The 26,694-nt window shown below is 38.9% G+C and overlaps 1 protein-coding gene across 1 annotated transcript; it reads right to left on the bottom strand.

Annotated features, from left to right (window-relative positions):
- Positions 1 to 555: 555 nt before the first annotated feature.
- TMEM182 (transmembrane protein 182) lies at positions 556 to 24,164 on the bottom strand. The gene is made up of 5 exons (XM_010299880.2): positions 23,811 to 24,164; positions 23,296 to 23,395; positions 21,824 to 21,922; positions 13,055 to 13,192; positions 556 to 2,065 (listed from the first exon to the last, which is right to left on the bottom strand). Exons 1-5 carry the CDS (start codon positions 23,949 to 23,951, stop codon positions 1,842 to 1,844), a joined length of 702 nt encoding a protein of 233 aa, XP_010298182.2. The 5' UTR covers positions 23,952 to 24,164; the 3' UTR covers positions 556 to 1,841.
- Between the last annotated feature and the right edge of the window lie 2,530 nt (positions 24,165 to 26,694).

Raw genomic sequence — 26,694 nt, 5'->3', positions numbered from 1 at the left:
AAGGGGGTAAATAAATACCAACAGATTGTATTATTTGAGAAACAGTATGTGATTGTGTAATTAAGGGCAGGAATATAATACCATATGCACAAAGGGCAGGGTTAATTTCAGCATTTCCTGACTAACCAAGGGCATTACGGTGTAACCCTAATGTTCTCCGGATGGCTATCATTTATATGGAGTTCATATATATGCTTATGAAAATTCGGTTAAAATTCACCCATCATACTCTGACACAGTAATTAAAAACATCATGTTAGCTGCCAATGAAAATATTTTTGTGATTTGGTAATTATTCCAAACCTCATAGTCGCAGTTCCCCTACCCCCCACCCTTGTTGTCTTCCTGTTCTATAATGTATAAATCTAATCTTGATGATGGAAAAATAAATAAGTAGCAGGGAAGGCTGGAAAGCTTCCAATCACAAAAGCTCCCAAAATGGAAGCAACATCCAATCTGGCCCACCACATCTTCTAGGTGGGCACTCCTTTCCTGCCTTTTAGTGATGCTTTCAGTATTCATAACAGCTGTGGAATTAAGCATTATGAACACGAAGAAACCAACATGCAGCCTTTATTTTTCCCCATCAGTCCCAAACCGTTCTGCATTGAGTTACAAAGTGAAAACCCACATGCTCTCAGATGGATTTAATTTCAACTTGGGCCCAATGCCAGACAAAGTTTCCCCATTGTTAAAACTCCACCTCATCTTTTCCATACCATGCATACAGTCCCATCCTCACCCATCTTCCAAACATATGTGCGTGCACACACAGACATACACAGAGAACCAGCCACTCCTACAATACAGAATCAAATCCCTCTCTCCTGATGTCTAGGCTCATTGCTTTCCCTGGGATGACTAGTGGGCAAGTTGGATTTGGTCTATAATGCAGATTTTTAATATTTAGGAAAATAAAGGCTACCTAAAATATACATTTTCATGTCCTAGATATTGTCTTCATAATAAACCTTTTTTAATAAAAAAAGTCATTTTACACAACCAGGAAAATGTTTGTTGGAGAAGCCAATTATTCCATTCAACAAGAAAAGGGTTAAAATGTGATTAAAATATTAATGCTATAATTCAAAGTACAATTTTGGCATAACTTCAGCTAGTGATTTAACTAAGGCATATTGGCTTACAGAATCATGCAACAAACATAGATTTCAGAATACAGAAGTATACAGCTTTCAAATGCATACAGAAAAGAGAAACGTGTAACGGAAGCAGTTAAGCTTTTACATGTACAGACTAGCACCAGGTCGCTGTTCACGGCAATTGTCTTCTCTCTTGTCCTCTTCCCATGGATGCTGCATGAACAACTGCAATCTATTTTTATAAACTGCAGACATGTTTGCTTGTATTAAAGCTAAGGCAAGTAGTGGAAAACAGGAGAGGAGGTAGATTGAATTACTGTGTTTGAATGTTTGTTTTCCCCTCCGTCTTCTACCTTTCTTCACAAGCAGAAGCATAAGATAAATTTTAAAAGACAAATGTATAAAATGTTGAGTTGGCCCACTTCGTGTTGGGCTTTTGGTTGCAGGAAATTTTTGCCTTCCTCTGTTTGCAAAACTGCAAAAATGCTGCCAATAGTACAATATGGAGAACCATGGGTGTATTTTCTAAAGAATTAAAAGCAATTAGCTAGAACTAAAGGTGGTTTCTTCTTTTACTGAGTTTTGTGTCCTTTACCCTTAAACAAGTAACAGAAGAACTTCCAAAAGTCTGCCTGCACACTTAGGATTGCCATAATTGTAATAATGTATAAAATTATGTTCCAGTTTACAACTGTCATAAAGTTTCACTAGGATTCCTGTATTCTCTTCAGCAGTGTATGACTAGTCTGAGTGTAAATAAATGGCACGCCCTACCAACAAGAACAGCATTCCTGCTAATAAAGCAAAAAATACTCCTATAGGAGCCAGCATAAAAGACCAGCCATAATGTACATAAACAGCAAAGTCTGGGCAATCCATTTTTTTCATGTTTGTGTAGTTTTCCAGATCAGCCATCGCCTGGACCCAGATGACGTACATCACGACTACCAGTGAGAACAAGACGCCTAGAAAAGAAACACCAGGTTTTAACAACAGAATGTGAGACAAATGCTGGGTGCATTTACAGTAATACCTAGAAACCCATCAATGCTTGAGTCCCTGACTGCAAGGCACAGTCAGCCACCACTGGATATTTTTTGTCTTTGGTTTCCTCTAACAAGCACTGTCTCCATCTTGCTTCTGATTTGCACTGAAAGGCACACTGCCATGACGAAGGATATATCTGGTTTTGGTAGGCAGATTGAAACACAGGTGTGTTTACGGACAAAATTCCAGCAGGTATGTACTGTTCTGAATTCAGGAGCCAAGGGAGGGGGAAGGAGGAGGGACGGGATGGGACAACCTGGAAAAAATATCTACTTTTGCTTCCCAAGCTCTGACATTGTTTCTATGACAGTCTTTTGGATGAGATATGAGAAGGGGAAAGGGGTGAGAAATCTTTCTGTCATCTTCACCTCTCTAGATTTCTTTCTTTTTTCTTATGAAAAGGGCTTTCTTTGGAACATACTACCTCCAGAGTATTGTACTCAAAATATTTTGCAGACAAATTCAGAGGTATTTCATTCAAAATCCTCCATTCCTGGTATAGGAACAAAACCCAACAATAATTAAATAATAGCTATGAAGCAGGCTATTAGTATTAACCTCAGAATGGATACAACAGTTTCCTGGAATTAATCCCCCACATAATTCACAGCCTTTTCCCAACCACTCCTCTGAAAGGCCTTTGGATTGCTTACACATGATAGTAATAGGAGCACATGTCCTTACAAACTTTCTTAATCTCTTTGTTACTATGCATCAGAAGGCGATATAAGAAGACAGTGCTTTCCAAAGTATCAGTTGCATGCCTAATAATTTCATTTCACTTTAGAGGAATGTGGACACTTGAGAAATGCAAGCCTGCAGCACAGATGCTCCAGAAGATCTGCTGGAAAACTGAGGGCACAAGTCTGAATTTTTTGCATGCTCCAGCCTGTACCCACTTGCTCCTTGAGCTCCAGCTGTCACAGCACAGTTACAGCAGCAGGACTAGCTATTCCAACATGAAAATAGTTGGGGGACACCACCCCGTCATGTTTTTATCCCAGGATGTTTAGGTGCCTCATTAAAACCACAAGCCAGTGCATACCCCTGGGAATGCTTCTTGCCAAACTTGAGTCTACAGGCTGTAGAGTTGCGGAGAATAAGTCAAAGGTATTTGTGGTCTCTTCCCCATCCTCCTAAATACTTGCGATGTAAGCTTGAACAAATGTGATATTTGTGGCAAAACCCACAAATGCACTGTGTAAGCACCCATGGACAGGCATTTTTTTCCAGACCCACCTGTCCTGGTAACCTTTCATGGTTACCTTTCCTCATCCCCACCCTGAGATGCTGCCTCACCACCTCCTTTCCTTGCCCTTCCTACCCACTTAGTGACAAGGCAGCAAGCAACTCTTGTCATTACTCCTTCATTGGCTTCAGGCAAAATCAGACAGGTTAGCTGGAGCAGTTTAAATTGGTGATCTGGTGACATTCTTGTTGGTGCTTTATTGTCAAAATGTAATAGCTTTACGTTCTGGACATCCTGAACATCTGACAGGTGAGAGCTCACAACTCAATGCTTGTGAACACTACCTTTTGAAGCCCACCAACAAATGAGCTGAAGTAGTGAACCTGAGGCATAATCAAAATGTGACTGAAAATCCCAAAGGATCTGAAATTTTTTATGAGGCTGAAAGAAAGGAGAAAAACCAAATCAAGAAGGATGCAGACACATTTCCTGTCTATGAACTATACTTCCAGGATTACATTTTTTGCTAGGGCTCAAATTCCTAACAAAGCTTAAAAACCCCCCAATACTCAACTCTAAACGGCATAAATTCAATTTTGAAAGTATTTTACCTAGGTAAAACTCAATTTTAATAGAATTTAGTGCTGCAAGTGTATTAAACACACAACTGATGAACTAATGAGAGAGAAGGATCACCTTAGGGCCAGACATAAAAAATGAGAAATTAAATTGAAGACTCTCCAAATATAAGTCAAATTGAGCAGACGATTCCTATAACAGAACGTCTAATAACAGATAATGTAAGCAACACAGCAAAATTAGAACCAGAGGTAGGAACTTTTTATGTAAAAAGTAAAAAAATTCAGGGCAAAATTCATAAATGCAGTTATTAGAGACATGGAGATTGTTCAAGGTTTCAAAACTTCAATTAAAAAAAATTATAGCCCAAAGATTTGGAGAGATACATTGATAATATGGTGAAATCCATATGAACATTGGAATTTTCCTCTTCAGATGGCTGTGCCTGTGCATTTTCAAATGTCTACAGTCTTCTATTTATTCTGTACATCAGAGCAAACTTAGTCCAAAACAATAATAATTCCAAAAAGTTGTGATGTATATTCCCTTACTGTGGCAGCAGGTAAGTGCAACCAGGCCTTGCACATCTGGAATGCTTTTGACCTCCGGCAGCCTGGGCAGATGCAAGAAGTCAGAAGCATCTGCCATTAAAACCAGACTCTGTCAGAGGTGCTTTAATCTCGAAATGGGCACCCCTTGCTCTTTGGGCAGTCTGAAGCAGCACCTTCTAGGTAGTTAAACTAGAGCCAGCTCCATATAGATGTAAAGTAGCAAGCCAGTGCTGCCAGTGGTAAAACAACTTCAGGGAAGCTAAAATCCATCGGGTGATTTCACAGCAAGCTGCTAATATCTGTGTGGCAAATTGTTGGGTATGGAAATTTGCTGAAGAAATGTATGTCAAGCAGAGATAAATGTCCTTCTTTAAAAGAGAAGAAAAAGAAAAGGAGAATATTTAAACCCTCTAAGTTAATTAAGGCACTAAAGCAGTATTTAAGGGTTCTCACTATCTGCTAATGGAGGCTAATTAGCAGGTATATTGCTTAGTGTGTTCAAGAAATGGCTTGAACAGTAGAATCAAGCTAAGTAAAAATTGACCATGTCCTGTTGCCTCCAACAGCATTTCATTCATTAGTGCTCCTTTTGTCTAATTTTCACAGCGTTATGATTTTATGGGAGTTAAGCACTTTCACAGGAATTTACTGAGGCTTCTGCGTGTTACAAAAGAGAAAAAGGAAAACAGAAGCATTTCTTAACAGGTAGACCGTCTGTTTTGGCCATTTGGTCTTGTTTCCTAAGATGTTAGAGTACATTAGAAGCAGTGCTGAGAGCAGGGAAGCAGATCTTGTACTTCTGTTATCACTAATGCATCTATTTAAAATGTTTGACGTTTCAGGCCAGAGGCATTAGTTCCTTCCTATCCATTAAGCACTTCAGGTTGTGCTTAAATTTAAGCACATGTGCAAGTCTCTTTGACTTAAAGGGTTTTTCCTCCTGGCATCCACACTGATTGCATCAAAATACCCGATTCAAAGGCAAGTTATGAGCTTAATGAATGGTTACTAAAGCTTAAATATTTATCTGGTTGTTAGATTCCAAAATAATACTGTTTATTTTCAGATTGTATGATTCCATGTCTGCTTGCATTGTCTTATTTTAACAAAACGGAGGGATGTTAACAGTTCGAGAAAGGATTGAAGAAAAAGCAGTATAAAGAGCAGAGTACAATTTGTTCAGCGGACTGAGTAGCATGTAAAATTCAGACACATATAACGTGTGAAGTATTTTGTACAGGCCACAAGATATCAATTTCGTCTTTGCATTATGAACTGTAATAGTCATGTCAAATAACAGTGAGCACGTTATATTGTGTTTACAAAAATATAGATCAAAAGCTGGATTTATCTCCATTTTGTAGAAGGAAAAATAAGGCTCAGAAATAATCTGCAGAAAAAGTGTAGATGTAGGCACAAAATAGAAGAACGGAGAGGCAGAAGACTTGTGTTTATTAGCACCTCCATTACGGTGTGTGTTATGTGTTAAGCAAATCTGCCTTGGCTTTGGGGAGCAAAACTCCTTTGAAAGCCAGAGTCAAAAACAAACCTTGGACACTTAGAACCTCTGAATAGCAGATTCTAACTGCTGGAGAGTATTTTCTTAGATAAAGAAACTTGCTGCTTGTGGAAGACAATGGCGACAATTCCTCTATTTATATAACTACATTACTGCTATTCCACCCTACTTCTGTATCCACAAGTTTGCCTCATGAGCTTGTTTCTTTCCTTCAGAATATTAGTCATGCCAGTAAGAGCTGAGAAAGCATCCATTACAAGTGTAATAGGAATGCCTGTTCATTATGGAGGAGAATATACTAAAATGAATTTGTATTTATTCTGGGAAATCTGTTCCTGCAGTCTTGTACTGACTATCTGTTGTGAATGTCATGAACTCTGATAGCCAAGCTCCAAGGCAAAATTACTGAGACTGAAAAAAAACCTTCACAATTTCATGAAGCAAATATTTTTAGGAACAATGTGCGCTATGATGTATTTCTACATTTTCAGCATTTAGACCTTTTGTATAGTGTGCGGGTGTCCGTTTGCCCTTGCCTTTTAGTGAATATAAAATAAAACAGCAGTTGCATGAATCAGGAATGATGGGGGAAATTATTCCTAGAACATGAAATATGTCTGAGAGAGATTAAGACAAATAAATACTTCCCTCCTCCTCCTTCTTCCTTATTTTTTTCCATTTTGCATTTTTTTTAAGAACACACATGTTTGATACACAGCTCTGTGCAGTGTGATAAGACATGGACTTCTCTGAGGTCACTCTTTTCTGTCTTTTGCATTTATTCTTTTGAATTTCTTTCAAACAAATACTTGTGCATATTGCAGAGGAGAAAGAATACAGAACCTTTAGAAATGTCTATGAATTCAAGAAGCAGTTTGCTGGCCTTTAGTACTTATTCTTCCCACGTAGAAATGCCTTTCACTTGTCAATGGTGAATGGCTGTTTATGGCATGAATCTTTCACTATGCAGACACGAAGACAACAGGTGCTGGAAAGAATGATGTGAGCTGTTTACTTGTGCCTAGAAGTTTAGAACTCTTTATCTCATTTGAGGAAAACTTGTGTTTGTGTATATATATTTTTTTTCAATTGCATTTTTCTGTCCTTGTCCTTATTACAGATTCTACCACCTAACTTGGCCTCTTGTGACCTCTATTTAAAAAGTATGGTTGACATTCCACTCTGAAGTACATGCAGAGGATCCCACTTAAGAGTTATGGGAGTTGGCACATAGCTCTGAAGACAGATTTTTGTCCTCAAAATCTAGGCGCTTGAATTAAAATATCAGGTTTTTTCACTCTTTTGGCAGGAAGCAGAAGTCATACTTGTACTTCAAATCTTGGTTCTTCACAAGGGTATGATTCTGTAATGCTCTGCGCACGCCCTGGGGACTTGCTTGCTCAACATCAGTACAAAAGGACAGTTTTCACCACTACCCACGCAGGAACAGGCCCAAGGTAATTATGGACTTTATTGAAGGCTGCTCTAAGTGATCATTTTATGGCAGCTTTCCCTTCTTTTCCTATGACCTTGGAAGCAGCTATAAGGCTTCTTACAGTTTGCATTACTGTAGGTGCTCTTGGTCCATCCTCTGATAGAGTAGACGTGGAGGTGAGGCTGCAAAGACAGCGCTCAAGTCACTGACTGTGGTGTCGTTGAACTGATACATGCTTTTTTTCCCCGCAGGTGTAGCATCTGCCGTTTCACCTGCAGGCTCAGGTAGTTAATGTGGTTACAAAGCTTAATAGGAAAAGCTGCTAGTCAATAAGCTGCCACCAATACTAATAATTGCGTGTGCCGCACCATTTGTAGTAGTTCAGTTGCACCACACAATAAGAGAAGCGGGCAGCCTTTCTTGAAGATCAGGATGAAGAAAGGCAGGTGTGTGACTATGCCACAGATCAGACATCAGAATTGCTCTGTGGGTAGGTTTGCTGCTATTCTGGGCCCAAGATACCAGATACTGTGGAGAGGCTTCTGAGACTTCTTTGGCCCTTGGAGACCCTTTGCAGTTCATCCACATGGGCACCAGTGAGGCTGCAGAGACACCTGGAGACCTTGAATGGGTAATTACAGGGCTCTGAGGGTGAGAGGTAAGGGCATGGGGGCCCAGGTGACGATGGTCTCAAACCTGCTGCCCAAAGGATGTGCAAAAGTTGGCTGTACAAAAGTTGGCATACACTGTGCATCAGCAAATAGCTTTGTAGCTAGTGTCGCAAGCAGGGCTTTGGCTTCTGTGGCCATGGGACCCTCTTTGAGATACAAACACTGCTGGGGAGAGGCGAGATCCATCAGACAAGGTGGGGAAAGAGCAACAAGCTCAGAAACCTTGTGAGAAGAGATGCAAGCAAGGACCATTGGCAGATGGACATCCCAGCCTCCAGATAAGCAGGGGGAAGGGAATGGAGAGCATATACATGGGGCAGTGCAATGAGGGAGGCTCATATACTTCCACTGAGAAAGCAGGACAATGGAAAGCCCATCTCAAATGCATGTACATAAACGAACTCAGTGCTGGAATAACACAGGCGGAATTGAAGTTCATGTAGTCACTGGATGATAGATGATGACTCTGCAGCTGCAGATATGGTGAGAACACTTGCTTAATTGGAATGAGTTGCTGGATGGCTACAGACTCATTAAGAACAGGCAGTTAACATGGGGTGGGATGGCTGCAGTCTGCACAAAGAAATATCTTGAATCGACACAGATCTTCTAAGTAACAGGAGCTTATAGGTTAAGATCAACAAGGTGGGTAAAAAAGGGTGTTGTCATGGTGGGCATCTGCTACAGGCCACCTAATCAAGAAGAGGAAGTGGACTGGAAAAATAGTTATGATTTCTGGTTCTCACGAGGGACTCAGCCACCCCAATATCTTCTAGAAGGGCAACACTGCAGAGAGCAAGCAATCCAGGAGGTAGGTAGCTGGACTGCAGGAAGGATAACTTTTTGAAACAGGTGTGAAACAGACCAACTAATGGAAGTGCTTTGCTGGACCTGCTACTCAGAAATAAGGAAAAACTGGTCAGGAATATGATAGATGGTGTTAGCTGTGGTTATAGTGGCCATGAAATGGCACAGTTTAGTATGCTAGGAGGAGTGTGGAAGGTTAGTAGGAGATAGAAGACCCAGAACTTCAGGAGAACAGCCTTCAACCTGTTTAAGGAGATGGTAGGCAGAATCCCCTTGAAGGGCAAAGGGTCCCCTGAAGGGCAAAGAATGCCTTGAAGGACAAAGGGGCCCAGAAGAACTGTTCGTTCCTCACAAGCAACTTTCTTAACGCACAAGAATGGCCCCTGTCAGTGTGCAAGAATTCAAGCAGGTCTGGCAGAAATGAAAGTTAACCTCATGCAGAGCTGCATCAGCAAGAAGACAGTCAGCAGGTTGGAAGATAATATTATTTCCTTTTACGCAGGATTTGTGCCATCATATATAGAATACTGTGTCCAGTTTGAGGCCCCCTGGTGAAAGAGAGATATGGATCAGCTGAGGTGATGACCACCAAGATGGTTAGGGGAATGGAGGACAAGAGGCTGAGCAATCTGGAGAGTTTTAGTCTGGAGAAGAAAAGTCTTCATCTTTCTAAATGGAGTTACAGAGAAGATAGGGATAAACTCTTCAGAGACATGCACACTGGAAGAATGAGACATAGTGGTCACAAGCTGCAGCAAGGACAATTTCAGGTGGATATAAATTTTTTTTTTTTTTTTTTCACAATAAAGTTGGTCAAACTGGAACAAGTGCCCAAATATGCTCTGGAATATCAATTACTGGAGATTTAAAAACTTGACTGGATGAGGCTTTGAGCTGCCTGATCTAACTTTGAAACCAGCCCTGCCTTGCAAGGGGGGGTCAGTCTTGATTGCCACAAGAGGTCCTTTCCAACTTAAAACTTATTCTATGTTGCTCAGGATCTCTGTTTAGGCTCTTTCCCTATGTTCCTCCAGATGGCAAGTCTATCTGTCTAAGCATAGATAAGGTGAATTGTCCCTCTGAAAGTGTGTTTATTACTATTGACACTAGAAGTTTAAGCAGCTAGTTCATACAAAACACCTAGCTTTTGGGTGGCTATATAGTTGGCATTAATCCCATTCCAAATAATTTCTTCAGCTGCTTTCTGAACCTTAAGATGGCACAGCAGACCATTCTATAAATTGTTTTCTTCAGCTGAGGCAGAGCTTTTATCTGCCATGTAATTTGTCAGTTAAGGTTGCAAAAGAACACAGATTCTTCAGTCCAATAACAGGTATTAAAATGGCTTCATCTAATATTTTTCTCTAAAGATATATTAAAGTAGGAAAATGAGTGATCTTCCTATCTTCTTCCAAACTTCCACAGAACAACCACCTTGTCTATCTTCTTTCTCAGAAGCTTACTATTCTCTCCAGCTGCTTGAACTTTGTGGTAAGACAGCATCCAGGCCCTTTCAAAAAAATGTATATAATTCCTTTTTTTCTTTAAATCAGTATGCTGGTTTCTGTCTTACAAGAACACTAACTTCACGTATGATCTAAGTCACATTACATCTTTTCACTTTTCCATTAGGTCTGTGTTTAAATAGATGCACACCCTGGCTGCATCCTGATCACATGGTAGTAGGAGTGGTAAACATGCACCACTCCTCATCACTCTCCCCTTCCATGCCCTGTTTTCCTTTGGGAGGCAGGCAATGAACAGGCTCTCTAGTCCTGAAGGAGGTGGCTTGAGGAAGGGGTCAGGGCAGCTGGGAACACAGCAGAGCACACCACCCTGCCTTCTAAAGGCAGCCTAAAACCTCTGCTGCATCAGATTCTACCTTATCGTGATCTGCCCCTAAGTTATCCCAGATTTAAGATATTAACTATTGTGAGGAATTCCTATTGGGAGAGAAAGAGAGAGGAATTTCATGCTGTCATACCTTTGGGTCTGAGAATCCCTCCTACTCTCCATTTAACATGATTGGTCATTGATCAGTAACACCACAGGACATAGTTTTAACTACTGACAATTGAAAGTATTTATGAACTGTCCTTATGACAGTATGGTCACTCCCACCAGCATGATTTTAATTCATGATATAATTAAACCCTCACCTTGGCTATGGGAGTACTTGTGAGAAGAGCTGAGAGCAACAAACTTTTTTTTAATGTTTTTGTGGGTGATCTGAAGTGTTGGATAGGATAATGATATTTACAGTAAGTACCTTCCTCAAGCAGCCCTGCCTTACTGGTGGGACTGGGAGTAGATGCAGAAGAGCTTGGTCAGGAACCGTGTCCACCTACCCAAGCTAAAATGTCTTGTGCAAACTGAATGGCTCTAGGGTTCGATACTCTGCCGCCACCACCACCACCTTTTGGCAAATCATAGCAGGATTTTGCTAAATATCTTTGCTTTTTAACAACAACAATGGTAACAGTAAAAATAACACAGCTCTTCTCTGAAGCCCTGATTGAGATCAGTCCTGAAGTTGAAAGGTACTACATATACAGAGAGTAAAAAGTCAGGATTTCCCTTAAAGAACATCTGCTCTACAGGGACAAAGGGTGAGAGGGGCAAAGAGACAGGCCCAGTGTCACACACTGGGATAATAAAGTTCACTTAACTTCACATACCTAAAAAAATAGTCTCTCTATATTCCCCCAGTAAAGAGAGGTGTAAGGTTCCTCCATAGCACATTCATCTGATCCAATTAGGCCCCTCTTTCAGGATGAAATGAATCCCCAGCTGGGGGAACTTCTTACATAGCTAGTTTGGACTGCCAAAGAATGTTATTGCCTCCTGCGGGCCTCCGAGGGAACCCCAGGGAGACTAGTGCAGACTTGGGGATCTAACTTTCTCCTGCCTAAATGAGGGCAGATGAACTGACATGGAGAACTGAGAGTGGAGAACACACACCTCACTTTGCACCTCTGCCCATCAGTGCCTGGTGTCTTTCAAGTGCCCTTTTCCTCTCTAACAGCCGCTGCTACTTTCTAGCAACAGCTGAGGTTTTTTACAGATTACAAAAGCCCAAAAGGAGCAGGACTCACATGGGCTCTTACCCTGCAAATTAGTGACAGAAAGCATTGAAATATCTTAGGATTTCTATCAGACTGAATATTTTTGTACGTCTTTTAAAACTGCAGAGGAGTAATTCTCAAGGGATGAAATGCAAGTACGCAGGAGTTTTTTCAGCAAAAATATTGCAAAATACTTCCCCCAGTTCACTGAGGGTCCTTTAAAAGGGAGTAATTACCACTAGCTGTGTATGAAGAGCTGCGAGGTGAGGTGGGTAAGCAAGGTCAGCAGGTCAGTAGGAGAAGAAGAAAGAGAGCCCAGGCCGCCTGGTCCCGACGCGAGTGGCTCTACCCTGTACCACTGCTCTCACAGGGCTGCCTCTCCCCAGGCTTCGCACAAAGGAGAACAGTGATTGAGCACAGACCATCATTTACACAACTGTATCTTACACACCAGTCTGACATCTTCCCAGACTTTTCAAGGTTAACAGAACAGCATCCCAGAGAGCTGCCCATATCAGCTGGGGACGGTGCATCCCTCACAGTACTTGTGGGTTAGGAAGAGGAAGAGAATTCAGTTATTTGTTATCTTTCATTCACAGAGGTTTAGAGCTCCCACTTACTCATATGTGACAACTATTTTGTGTACTCCAGTCGCATCCAAAACATTTCTCCTATATTGGTCATGTGAATGTGCTCTGTCTTCCAACTTCTTTAGAGCCCACTGTAATCATCTTTTGTGTCACTGATAAAAAACGCCCTCTCCTTAGCTAAAGCCCCTGAGAATCCTATAAGGCAGCATCCCTAAATATACATTCTTTTCCTGCTAAAATAGTAGATTGAAGTTGCAGTGTAATTCCATGATTTGTCCTGGATTTTTTTTTTTATCTTAATCCAAAAGTATTTGTTACAATAGCTTCATGACTAAATAACTGTGGAAGGAATTGTCTCCAAGGGAGGCACTCCACAAGCCAAAGGATAGAAGCTTATGTTTTTTCTTTTAAACATGATTAATATAATTTTTGGTCAAGGAAAATGGAAGAAATACCTCATCCTTTCTATTCTTTAATTGACTGAGCAAACAGTATACCCACCAGCAATGATGAAAAAGCCTCCTCCTGCTTTGTACAGAATGTGGCTGGCAAAAGGAGCTGCACAGATGATGAAGAAACTAGCCATTACAATAGTGAGCACTCCCAGGAGCATAAGAACTGTCCAGAAACCTCGATAAACTGGAGAAAAGGAAGAAGGAAAAAAAAAGAACACAACACGTTTTAGAACTTAACATATTTGGCTAACAAAGATTTTTCTTTTTGCCTTCTCTTTTCATTTGCCTTTATAACAAATGAAACATTTATTCTATTGTGCATATATGTTACATATCATGTGGACGAAATTAGGTTCAAATGCCACTCCTTATCTGATGATCATGGAAAATAGGTTGTAAGTTACCAAGAATGAAATCCGTCTGCTTAATATTTAGCAGTGACTTGTAAGACAGCAACTTGATCAAATTTATGCTCTTTACAAAATGGTACACAAAAGCTGTAGCAATGGTTCTTTGGGATAAATGATTGGACTGACAGGATACAATCGTTTTACCAAAATTGTCTGGGAGAAGCAGAGCTGCAACATCTTGACATTCTTAGTGCTCAGACCATATCACCAATAGCAATCTGTAAGTTCTCTAGAATTTACAACTGGATAATTCTCTTTACATGTAGTCATATTCAATAGATGGAAATCTAAAGCAGGAGGGGGGAGAAACTCAAAAAATGTAAATCGGGTTTCTGAAAAACAGTTAAGTATTTTAAACCAGCCTATTCCTGCTCTAAAGCTCTTTGTATTTTATTAAATTTAAAATGTGATGTTTCAGAAGTCCCTGTTAGAGAGTGCCAAGCAGTGCTGAAATAATGGATGCAGCTGGTGATAAATGAGCCAAGAGTTTTGTGACATACTCTGGCCAAAAGAGTCTTTCTAACAATTATTTTTTAGCTGGTTAATTGCACATCCATTTAACAAAGTCATCATTTTACAAATGATACAAGAGTGACATAAATTTCTTCCATGAATTTAAAAATTGGTACATTAACACAACCCATTAGTAAAATTATGAGTTGCAAAGATTTCCATCGTCAGATCTGAAAATCTTGAAGCACTGACAATTCAGTCAGTGAAAAACATTTCCACCCAACTGAGGGAAAGCATATAAGCCAGCTGGCAAGTCAGGAAAAGTGAGTCACAAAAGAAACTGCCACTTAGCATTTGACAGCACCTACTTACTGTTATGGCAAAACACAACGAAGCAACTATTATACTGGTTCGTATCCTGAAAGTTTCAAATTCATACAGCTTGTTAGAGCCAGCTATTCTGGAATAATTCTGGTTTGCTCTCATCTGAAATCTGAAGGTGCACTAGACACTATCAGCTTGCACTTCCCACTAATGTGTTCCAAAAATCCACAGTTTTTAACTTGACCAGCTTAACTCATGTTAAAGTATACACCATCTTGCTTCTATCAGCCCTGTAAATATATTATCTAGATCACATTCACCACATCACATTAGCCACACTTTTTAAATAACATCCTTTTTAATCCAGGCAAACATTCAGAGACATAATTTTCCGCCACACCGATCAGCAGATTTGGTCATAGGGAGGATGAATGGGTCTGAAAGTAGCTGGCAGAAGGGTTAAAATTGTGGTTTGGTTCATATCCAATACAAGCCTTCTTGCCACATAAACAAAAACAAAATGGAAACAGTAGGTAAGAAAGAAGGCTGTGGTTCAGCAAAGCAGTTAAGCCTGTGCTCTGCTTTAAGTACTCTACCTCTTATGGGATTTAGGCACCTGTTTAAAGTTAAACACATAGTTAAATGATTCACTTAATGCAAATGGGCAGTGAATGGAGACCTAGAAAGGTAAATCTCTCAAGTCCTTCAGTCTTGGGTCTCTGAAGCAATTTCATATAATTTTACTCATGGGGCTACTTTGCTAAGCTTCATCGCAGTCCCCAAGTCCATGGGACATTACTTCCTCATTTAAAACCTAATACCGCTAAATCAGTCTATAACCACCCAACTCTTTTACATGGATGGCCCAAGGTACTTCAAAGTCATGCTACATAATAGGACACATTGGCCAAAATGGACCTTGAAAAAGCTTTCTTCGATATCATTATGGTCAGTCACCTAAGTCATACAGCGGTGTTTCTATTTTCTGAATGGATGAGGGCACAAGCTTCTCCAGAATTACAAAATTAGTATATGGTTTAATTATCTGCTCTTTATACAGGAAGCTCTGAAGTCTGCTTTTAGTGAAATTTTACCAGAAAAGCTTGATTTGTTCAAATATTCCTGGAAAGTGAACACAAAAGGAGTACAAATGTAACTGATGAAAATTTGTTTAAACCTCTCTGTAACTATACAAGGGAAAAGCTGTTTCTCTGCTCCAACAGCATAAGTATTTTATGCACTATATGAAATACTGATTTGACCTAGCTATCACCTGAAATAAGCTTCCATTCTATTTCTCTAGAAATAATTATTTACTCTAGAGAATCACAGCTAAATTCTGATGATCCTAATGCTTGTTTAGCCAGCTAACTCCATCATCAAACATCAATTTGAAAATAGAGTTGACAGGTAAAAAGTCTGCAATGATCCCAAATCTGCTGCTTTTCAAGGAAAAGACTACCCCCTCTAATCTGCAAGGCAGTAAGTCATTAGGGTCATTTGTGGCACAGATCTGAGGAAACATCCTAAGAGCATTTAGACTTTTTCTTTAGTAAGGGAGTTAAAAAGCAACCATTTTTCTGCAAAGAAGCTTTTACTTATTTCATATTCAGACCTTTTTTGCTCAGACCACATTTCCCATCTTCTCTGCCTTGATGGGCAAGATCAGTTCCTGCAGAGCTAATCATCAAGATTACAATGCAGCCCTACTGCTGTCATTTAGCTTTAACCGGCATCTAAAGATGAACACAAAAGAGCTGCTTGAAATTAAAACTACCTAAGAATGAATTTACTCTTCAAGTCCAAGACTTTGCTGCTCTGAGACTGAGGTGAACCATGACAGAAAAAATATAACAGAAGATGCTGCTTTGAATTGTGCTTCTTTCTGTCCCCTGAAAAGGGATGACACTGTGATCCAAGAAATAATGGTTCAGTGTACCTATACAAGGTGTTAAGAGAAGTTTGCACAATTTCAAGTCTTACTAAGGAAGTTCCTAAGATGGCCCGTGTTCTGGTCCAGATGACAAGAAGTACCCTTGCCTCTTCAAGGTACTTCACAGATATGTTTGAGTTAGCTACCTCAAGTGCATGCATTATTCCGAGTATTTCCTGCATTAGAAGATATAAAGTACAAGTGCTACCGTAGAGTCCGAGGTAAACCTATCTGCAGTGTTAATCTTAGATACCATTGCTCTGTGTTGCAAGAGCACTAAACAGAAGGTTTTGTAACTTGTCTTGGTAAGCTGCCCCTTCATCAGGTACAACATTTGCCTTGGCAGTGACAGGCAAGCCTAAAAATAAAATAGTACATAGAGGAAAACAGGAGTACACATGGTATGCTTGTCTTTGAGCTCTGCACTGTTCAGACTGTATACTGTGAGAGTATTATAGGTGCAGTATATTCCTCCAAAATCGCATGACCTGTAATTTTACTTTGCTACTTGCTTTTCTCCCTAAAATCCACGTTTAGATTCCCCCGGAGATTTCTGCATCATTTGAAAATTACAAGTATCTGGTTTTGAGTAAGGGACCGAATTTTGGAGAAATGGCTGCAAATTATCAAAAGCTCCCTTTTGTAGTATAGGAGATCCCAGCATTGATTGAACTGAAGTCACAGATTCATATTTTAAGATGTTACACATGCATGATATGAAAGAGAAGCAATAATATATTTGACAAAGTTACACAGCTGTGTCACCTGCAATGCACGCTTGTTGCATAGTAGCCGTGCACACCTCAGAAGCTCCGTAAAGGGTTATTCAGGAATGGGTTAGCTAGTGACACAATGCAACACCCATCTACTACCGCAGGTGTTAACACCAACCTCATGAAACCATTACACCTATTTTACTGCCCTTGCTGACTTCAAGTGTTTTAAAATCTCAGCCATCAGCCCATACATTTTCTCTGGCCTATCAAAAAAACCACCACCAACCCAGCCACTTAATATTGAATTCAATATCAAACACGAATTATTAAGAACTACAAAGGTGAAAAACCTTTTGAAGCATATGCTGTATAAACATTACTAAGGATATGCAAAATGACTTGGAAAAGTTGCCTTGAATTTTCACCCACAAGCTCACATCGCAAAGTGAACCCTTCCTGTCATTTGACTGTGGGTTGTATTTTAGAATATGTCTTTTTTACCTTTCTATTTAATGTAAGAGATATTGAAATGCTTTTGACAAGAGGTATCAAAATGCCACCCACAATATAAAATACAGTGAAAGGTGAAATGCCTGAACTGCTCTAAATCTGGAGTATCTATCTTCTGTGCACATAAACAACTGTAAATGAGATCTCCGATCTCAGCAGCAGTACAGGAGACACACCTCGCAACACAGTAAACCTTGAAAAACTTTTCTGTTTCACTCAGTACCCTTTACTATCCCTTAGTAGCAATAATCTTTTTTTTTAATAACCTTAACAGTAAAACAAATAAAATATTCACAGTATGAATACATTGCTTTTTTAAATACTTCTTGCTTTATCACTGCTTGGTGGCTGGGGAGTTCTGCCTTAGTAAATGTATTGTATTACAATCTCTCATGGGCAATTATGTGACTGTATTACATAACGGCATTTTTTTTGCCCTAGAAATAGGCTACTGCTAACGTTTCACTGTACAATTTTTATTTTTAGATTTCATTGCTGATATTTTCTAGATTACTTCAGGTTAATTTCAAACCTGCCAATAAATCTTATCACACCGTTTTAGATGTAATAGTTGCTGAACTAGAATTTCACTTCAGTCCTATAAACATTCTGTATTCTACATTATATTAGGCACTACTTCAAATGCTGGCAATGTGCCCAGTACTGGACAAAATAAGATACTAATGGTCAAGAAAAAAAGCACTAGCAGCTACAAATCAGAATATTAAACTAATGTGTCAGTGCAGCCCCGTTAAATGGCTTCCAATTTAGCTTCAGATGGCGCTGGAGCAATTTACAACAGTTAAGGAACTATTATTTATTTCCAAATCAAGTTAAAAAAAAACCCTCAAAAATAAAATTAATGACTTGACTAAGTGCTAGATCTTGCACTTCTTTTTCTTAGGAATAACCTCACTATAGCCAACAGGGCTACTTGTATGAGTAAACACTTTGTACATTTTTCAAAAACAGGCCTAGTATTCTTGTCTTGTAGTAAAAGAGTTTTATAAAAGTGTGATAGTCCTTGAATGTCAGTGTTAAGTAATCTAATAACATGATACCATGCATTAATGTAGCTAGCAATGAATTATCATTTAAGTACGTTATTTGTAGTATTATGTTTTCGAAACAGCCTGACGGGATAACCAATCTGATTATGATTATACAAATGTCTTTTAGAATGTAGAGGTCACTACTCTGGCACTTCTATTGTACGGGCTAATTTCAATTTTTTAATTCCTAGTTTGTAGTTTGTTGCACATATGTTTGTGAATCATCATATAAATGAATGTGCTGGCAACACAACAAGGTGCTGTCTAAGTCTACTTAATAGCTGCACAGTGTAATAGCTGTCACTATAAACCATCACAGAAAGTCACTAGAGTCAAGCTTCCCCCGAGTTCATTTAGATCCCTGTTTCAGGTTAAGATAAATGGCATGGCCTGCAAATTTCTTTAAGCGTGCTAAATATAAATGACAGTTCGCACAGCTGTGGACCACACCTTACACTGAAGGTAGGTGAAGTCCTTCCCACTCTGCCAAGATACTTAACAAAACCAGTGCATGAACAAACCCATTAAACTGTGATTAAAAGATGCAGAAGCTGCAATTTCAAAGCAGTGCTATCTAACGCTTCAAAGTTGATCATGCATCTGACAGTGATGATGAAAAGAAACCTGAGACACTAAAACATGCATTCAAATCCCCAATATAAGCACCACTGTAGGCTCTTCTGTCTTTACATTTCCATCTAAGGCTATAATTCTTGACACCAAGAGCTCATAGTCTAGGTATGCACAGCAGGATGAACCAAGCCTTTGGTGTAAAGCTTTGTAAAGTGTACTAAAACACTAAACTTGAAGGTCTTCAGTGCTTGAGTCTTTTGGGAACTATCACACAAACACCATAAAACCAACACACAAAAAGATGTAAATAAGCTAAGAGGGGATAGATTGAGCCTCTTTTGAATTCTGTCCCAGAAAAGCTCTGAGCCAAATTCCTACTGATACCAAAGGAGTTATGTCAACAGAGAACTTGGTCCAGTCACTGCCCTCAAAAATCATCAGAGATTTTATGTTCCTCAGGAAACTTATCTTTGCCTGAGCCCTTCTAACTGGATGGTAACATGGCACTCCACCAACAAACCACACTTGTGTTTCCACTAGGGGCTGCAGTTAAATCCAAATTCCTCTGATAAGGTCCTAAAGTCTCTTAAGCCAAACAGTCTGTAAAAGAAGTCATGTGCCTTCGCTTCTCAGAAACTAACAGTTCTGTTAACAGAAAGTTAGAGATTTTTAGAAAAATGCGTTGTACGTACGTTTGGTTTTTCTAATGAAGTTTAAAGCTTTTTATTCAGCTGTTTATTTTTTCGATGAAAGAGCAAACTAAGTATTTTTCAGATGACAGAATATTTCTTCTTATCCACTCCTAATTAAAATAGGACTTAAGGGACTCGCTAAAAACACACTCATAAACTTGTGGGGGAGATTTCTTTTTTTAATCCCCAAAAGTGAATATGCTGAGAAAGCTATGAGCCATGAAAATGGTAATATTGTATCAAGCAACAGTAGCAGAACCAAAAAAAAAGGATAATAACCTCAATCTTTTGGTAGTGCCTTTTTGTTCTATGTTTAGTTGATGTAAGGTATTAGATGCAGCCAAATGGATGTCCAAATAGTTGATGAGAGCTTGTTCTTCATGAAATCAAACCAAGGGGTTTTGGCACTGGCTTTTACAAAGAAGTATTTCCTCCATTGTGAATCAAGAAGAGGATAACCTTCTAGTATTTCTTAATTTAGCAACTGGAGATGCAGCGAGGTTTTAAAAATTTGTTTGCCAAATATGATGGGCAGGACTGTCAAAGTACACTAAAGGAGAAACAAGTTTTGACCTAACAGAAGAGATGTATACATAACCTTCTTCCTAAAAAGTTGTGAAAGATTCTTGAACAACCATACCTGCTCTAGTAAATAGCTCAGCTTGGATGCTGAAAATGAACTGGAGGCATACAAAAAAAACAGTTTTAATGAGCTCGAAAGCAATCCAACTGTATCTATTTATATAGTAGGAATGGCTCTGAATATACTCTACCTGGGCCAGCTTCTATACTACAGTTCTGTCTATTTTTAATCTCCTAATATGAAATATAGATATGAAAATTATATTTGAGCAGTGGTTCTTTTGGCAAACATTAACTAAAATTAATTAAATTTTTGATGATATTCCTTCTCCTCTCCTTATTCTTTGTTTGTCCACTTCTGTGTAATCATGCAATATAATTTGAAGATCCTTTGTGAACGTATGAGTGAATGGTGGAATACAAACTCTGTCTAGATTATTAGGAGCTGATGACTCCGTCCCTTTCAAATGGAAAGATAAACTGTTCTAGATATGCTGTGAAGTTACAGATTAGAACTCTAAATGGTGAGGTCTGAATTCTATCTGGACAAACAATTCGTAATTTCTAAAGATTAACAGAACTATTATCAATCCAACTTATTTTCTTTTCATGTCTGCATCTTAAAAATTGGATTCTGAAGAAACTTCAAAGTTAGCAAAGGCATAATTACAGCTTCAGGACAGGAAGGGATCACTCAAATCACAGTCAGCACGCTCAGAGACATGCAGCATCCACACATCACGGGTTATTCAAAGAGTCATATGAAATAGGTATCATCAGAAGTAATTTACTTTGAATATGTTTGCATAAAGCCCTTGATCTGATGAAATGTGACCAATATTTTTAAGTGAAGTTGTAAAAACAGCTTTCCAGGCATTATTCAAACATAAGTTTTTCCATTACTTTGTATCTTCCATATACATATGTATCTCTGTTACTGCACTAGAGATTCTTGGTGTTAAAATCTCAGTTTAACATAGTAAGTATTTTGAAATATTATAGAGAATATATATTTATTTAAAAAGAGCTTCGTTCACAAAACAGAACTGCCCATTGCTACAGTCTTAGGCTACATTATTCATGTACACCACGCACTGTTCTGAGTAATTTCAGTGCCTCAGCTTACTATAGTATCAATGGAGAGAAGATGGCATCCCTAGTGGTCAGTGCAGTATATCTGAGTTGGTTGAATAAATGCAATCTGTTTCCACATGTGGTTATTTATTTAACAAAAAAAACCCCAGTTTTATTGGAATACATGAGAAGAAGTACTTGTTTAATGCATTCAGTCCAAGGAAGATACTTTTTATGTTGGATAAGAAAGCACTAAAAAAGGAAATGTCTCCTTTTTTAGAAATTATTTCCATTCTGCCATCATGCTTAAAGCTAAGCATTCATTTAAGTACTTTGCTAAATAGTGGCTTAAATATGCATGTTGTAAAACTATGAGAAGTATGAAATACCAAAACTCTATTCATTAAAACTGTGTGGAGTGATAAGGCTGTTTTATATTGAAGCATCCAAATTGTTTTCTTGAAACTATAGGCATTGCAGCCAAAAAAATACTTACCGATTGCAGAGTCATAGGAGGTTGAATTGTGTTCATCTCGGATAAGAGGAAATGGTGACAGGTAAGCATGTGTACAGTTCTTAGAAGGTGACTGGTTAGCTAAAAGTGAAAGAGACCTAAAGATTAATATTTTACTGCCTTAAGAAGAAAATATTTTAAGCCTGTTCTTCAAATGGGCAAACTGAGTTTCGTAGGTCAAGATTCCAGGGTTTTTCCCGGGCAATAGATTACAGTGCATTTGGTTGTGTAGGAGATACCAGCTTTGTTCTACAGCCAAGGATATTCCTTAAAGGGCAACACAGATTTGTACTATGTGAACAGTAAAGCAGCCTTCCTGAAGGCACACTGCAATTTATATGCAATGCATACGTATGCTTTATATGCGCATGTACCTTTCTCTTGTGAGCGTTAATTACGTCCATCTCATTATCGCAGGTCCCACAAAAAAAACCCAAACTAACAAAAAAAACCAGGAAATTACTTTTTCTCTTGTGAAAGAACAATGAAAAATATCAAGCATCTTCAGAAAGTTTACAGTCTCAACAAATATGAGTTTAGTCTATGGAATCAATATCCCCAGAGAAGGGTTATTTCACCTTTTATATTAAATGCTTATAAAAACATCGGCTTCTTCCTTGCAAAAGATAAAGGCTGACTATAGTTTAACCCACATTTAAATTTCAGATTTCTGACCACAGAATTCTCCAGATAAATAATAAGGGGAAATTAGCTACAGTGAATATTACATTGGTCACCTAAGACCAAGCAATATGTTTAGCAAAATATGGGTTATTGAAGTCAAATTTGTATGATGGCACCTGCTTTTCACAAGGATTGTGGAAATCTTGCAATAAGGAGAGGGAGCTCTGTACCTCAGAGGTAGGGTCAAAGACAGGAAAAGAAGTTTTGTTTGAACTCTTCTTCATGGGAAATTTTGATTTTAAAATACTATCTGATCTTCCAGAATCCTGGCATGTAGTGAAAGAAAGCAAAGGGTCATCTGGGAATTTAGTAGTGGAATTCTTCTGGAAATGATATGTCCTACACCATTTTCACAGTGGAATTGCTCATACCCTCTTTAACCCACTTGTAGAACTAGTTGGAGAAACTCTAAGCAAAAATTCATGGACCAACCTAACCACTAAGCTCTTTGACTCTACATTACAGAAATAAACAGTCTGTTTAATAATAAGTGGCAAAAGACGGTCCTGGTAAGAATGGACTCAGGTTAACAGGGCAGCTACAACACTCACAGCGTAAACCGATAGTTAAACACGTATGATTTTGTCCTGGGGTTTCCTTTAGTACAGATTACAAAAATGCTTGTTAAGAATTTATTTTAGGGTACTTGAAGAACCTGATCACCAAAGAAGCCATATGAAATCCAATGATTCATAAGACAGAAAAAAAACCCCACAACAGTTTTGAGAACAAACTACTGTAGATAATGTAAAAAGAAAAAAGTTACTTACTATACCAGAAATTCCACATGCTGGCATTATTTTCTCTTACATTTCCACTAAACCAGCACCTCCAGAAGAAACCTTCATGATGGAAAGTGGCCTTCTCTCCCTATGGAAGAGAAAAGAGAAAAGAAGAAAAAAAAAAAAAAAAAGAAGAAGCCATTATCATACAATTTTTAAATGGCTGAAAGAATCAAGTTCAAGTGAAATTAGATGTTGAGGTAAAAACTGCCACCATCATAATGAAACACAGTCTGACTGAATATAGGTTAGCTATACCTTATCTAAACAGTTATACTTCCTTTGAAAGAATGTCATATTGCAAAAGTAGTATCACAAAAGACAAATTCATTTTGGAATCAATACAACTGGTTACAAGAGGGTTTGAAGCAGGCTTGTAAGCCTCCAGAACATCAAAATTAGTATATTCAAAAGTTCACACAGAAGTAAATTCTTACAAAATAAACACATCCAAGAAATCTACATATATAATTCTCGTTATAAATAAAAATGTCCATACTAACCCCAACATCTTCAGGTGCTTTTGAACACCTTCCTGTTTCTGTAGCCAGAAGCCAATAATCAGTTCCAAATGCCACCAAAAAAATCAAAACCCCCAGAGCTGCAAAAAAACCTCCAAAAAATATCCCCACACTCAGTTTCATTATCAATGTTATCTTCAAAAACAAAAAAAAAGGAAAAAAAGGAACTACTCTTTGAATTCCTTTAGAAGTAGTAAAATAATTTTTTTGGGATAGTGACTAAAAAGCTGTTTGGAGAATACAGCTCATTATCTGAAGAAGTTTCTCTTCATTTGACTTTCTGCCTGTGTTTCTCAATGCCCTGTGAGTTGATTTGTGTCTCCTAATTTGTGTTCCATGTGGCTGACTCAAGCCTGACAGATGAAAAGGACCTTCTATTTTAGGACACTGATGGCAGAGCTTCATTCTGTTTCTCTGTCTGGGCGAGGCCAGTCAGAAATAGCTGACCTTCCACAAACTAATCAGGGATTGACTTGAAATATTATTGCAGCTGGTCCATCAACATCAGTGGAGATGGCGATGGAGTTGCAATGCCTCTATACATCCACATGAACTGCATTACAGGGCACATAGTAGCAACAAGGACTTCCAAAGTTCAGGCTTGGTGGTGAATGTTTCCTTGGCTGCTAGCAAGGAGGGAAACACACACAACACTTTGGAAGTTCCTGTAATTCATATTAGTAAATGAAGGCTGAGATTTTTTTTTATGGAACTTTTAAAACATGGTAGCCAAACTGCAGAGATGCCTTTGAAAAATCCTAAATTTTATTACAAATCCCATTAGCTTTAAAAATCTACATCTTACCCCTAAATTAATAGTTTTAATGACACTAAACTAAGCATTTAACTGCTTTATCTATTCAGACGCATCTTCTTTGCATATATCACAAATGCATGCAAATAAAAATTCCTCCCAGTACCTGATAAAGAAACTTCAATCTTTTTTAAAAAGACAACACTTTCCCATACATGTGCTTTGGCCATTTTGGAAGGGGAAGAGGTAACACATTTAAACTCCAAGGACTCACTACACAAGAGAAAGGCTTTTCTACAACATCTTTTCATGCCAAGCAGGCCTTCCCAAACATGCCTAGTGGATTACAGGGCATGCTCCTGTAGAGATTTGCTGAGTTTATACTATGCACCAGATCCCGCAGTCTTTACCCAATAACATTTCATTGGCCTTATCTATCACCAGAGTAGAAAACTTTCCACTGACATCCCCAGCTGGGAAGTGCCGGGATCAAGAGAAGGATGAAGTCAGTTTACTCCAGAAAACATTTGTCACAAAATTTTATTGCAACAGACTTAGGTCTCCAGAGAGATCCCACTTCCAGTTTCTCAGTATCTGCCTGGACAGTGCAGCAGTGTGCTGAAGGAGAGCCAGGAAAAGACTGTATCAACCACCTCTCCTCATTTCCAGACAGATGCACCAGAGATGTGTCCCGAGTGTTGTTCTAACACTACATTATCTGCCTAATGCCATATTTGCATTTGTTATGAGTCATATCTTACTCAAACCTGATACTATACTAACTTCATACATAAGCGCATCTGATATTTTGTGGCCTTTTTGCACCGCATAGCTTCAGTGTATGCTGAAGAGTGAATGAATTTTCAGTCAAACTGACTCTTTGCCGTATTTGTATCTCTGACAGCCACTGATGCAGCTCACTTTGCTATAGCAGAAAGTGATGTTTGGAAACATTGCTTTGGAAACTGATGTCTTATTGTTCTTTGAAAGAAACAAAAACTTCAGGAAAAAGAAGAACACATAGAATGTGCTATAAAAGAAAACACATCATATTTTAGAAAAGGATTACTGGCAGGTTAGAATAATGCTTTAACATTTGCTCAGCCCTGAAGTGGTCAGGCAGGTGGATTAGATGATCATTGTAGGTCCCTACCAACTGAAATAGTCTATTCTATGCCATGCCATGCCATGCCATGGTGTCCAAAATAGTAAAAAAAAAAAAAAAAAAAAAAGAAAAAAAAAAGTTAAGATTCAGTTCAGGACTAACACACCCAAATTTAGAGAATTTCACAAGCTAGATGTCTTTCCATTATAATCAACAGCAATCTAGTCAATACAGTCAGGGGAGCCTAGAGAGCGGTTCAGCACAACCTAGATGACACTCAAAGAGCTCAGTCCAATCACTCAGGCAGACACCTAGCTCTAGGTAGGTTCCACAGAATCCTGGGGCTCTCAGCTGCCACTCCAGAAGGGCATATTTCTCTCCCAGTTTTAACCATATCTGCCAGACCCATGCAGGGGTCTTAGGTACCCTCTTTCACCTGAAATGGCACTAGGAGCCTATGTGATAGTGACTGAATCAAGCCTGGACAGAGGGATACAGTTGTCTTACTGTCATCTCCCACCACTGGATGCTCCAGGACATCTAAGGCATCTACATTTGACAAGGGACTTAGAGGACACCCATACTTTTCCTGAACAACAACTGCAAGCCAGGTTCACACCACCTAAAAGTGATGCTAGATGCCTCTGTTTAGATGACTGAAATCAGTCTCCATTAGCTGGTCAGGTCATTCTGGAGGCACTACTGAGTGTTTTAACCAGACCTTCACCGACACTTAACAATGGCACCACAGGATCCCTATTTCACACGGAGACATCTGAATGCAAAGGTCTTAATCTGGAACTGAATCCCACTCAGTGGGCTGGAGTTCCCAACCATTTCGCTGTTGTATGGGTGGCCTTACAAAGCATTGGCCCAAAGCTTAAGAAATTTTATTCAGTGAAATCCAGAGATGTAGATAGTCACGACATAAACAAAATCAATGATACAAAGTTCTTCATGATAGCCATTAAAATAAAAAAAAAAAAGAGATAAAATCGAATTAATTC

This window comes from Balearica regulorum, chromosome 1 (genome assembly GCF_011004875.1).
Source record: "Balearica regulorum gibbericeps isolate bBalReg1 chromosome 1, bBalReg1.pri, whole genome shotgun sequence".
Taxonomy (NCBI): Eukaryota; Metazoa; Chordata; class Aves; order Gruiformes; family Gruidae; genus Balearica; species Balearica regulorum.
The sequence above is the reverse complement of the archived record's forward strand: the minus strand, read 5'-3'. Positions and strand labels throughout refer to the sequence as shown.

Bases quoted from the DNA above. Each gene is read 5' to 3' on its own strand.
- TMEM182 (XM_010299880.2), bottom strand. From the start codon at position 23,951: ATGAAACTGAGTGTGGGGATATTTTTTGGAGGTTTTTTTGCAGCTCTG. The intron at 13,193-21,823 runs GTAAGTATTTTT...CCTTTTCTCCAG, and splicing joins CTCCTATGACTCTGCAATCG to TTTATCGAGGTTTCTGGACA. The intron at 2,066-13,054 runs GTGGGTATACTG...TTTCTTTTCTAG, and splicing joins AGGCTTTTTCATCATTGCTG to GCGTCTTGTTCTCACTGGTA.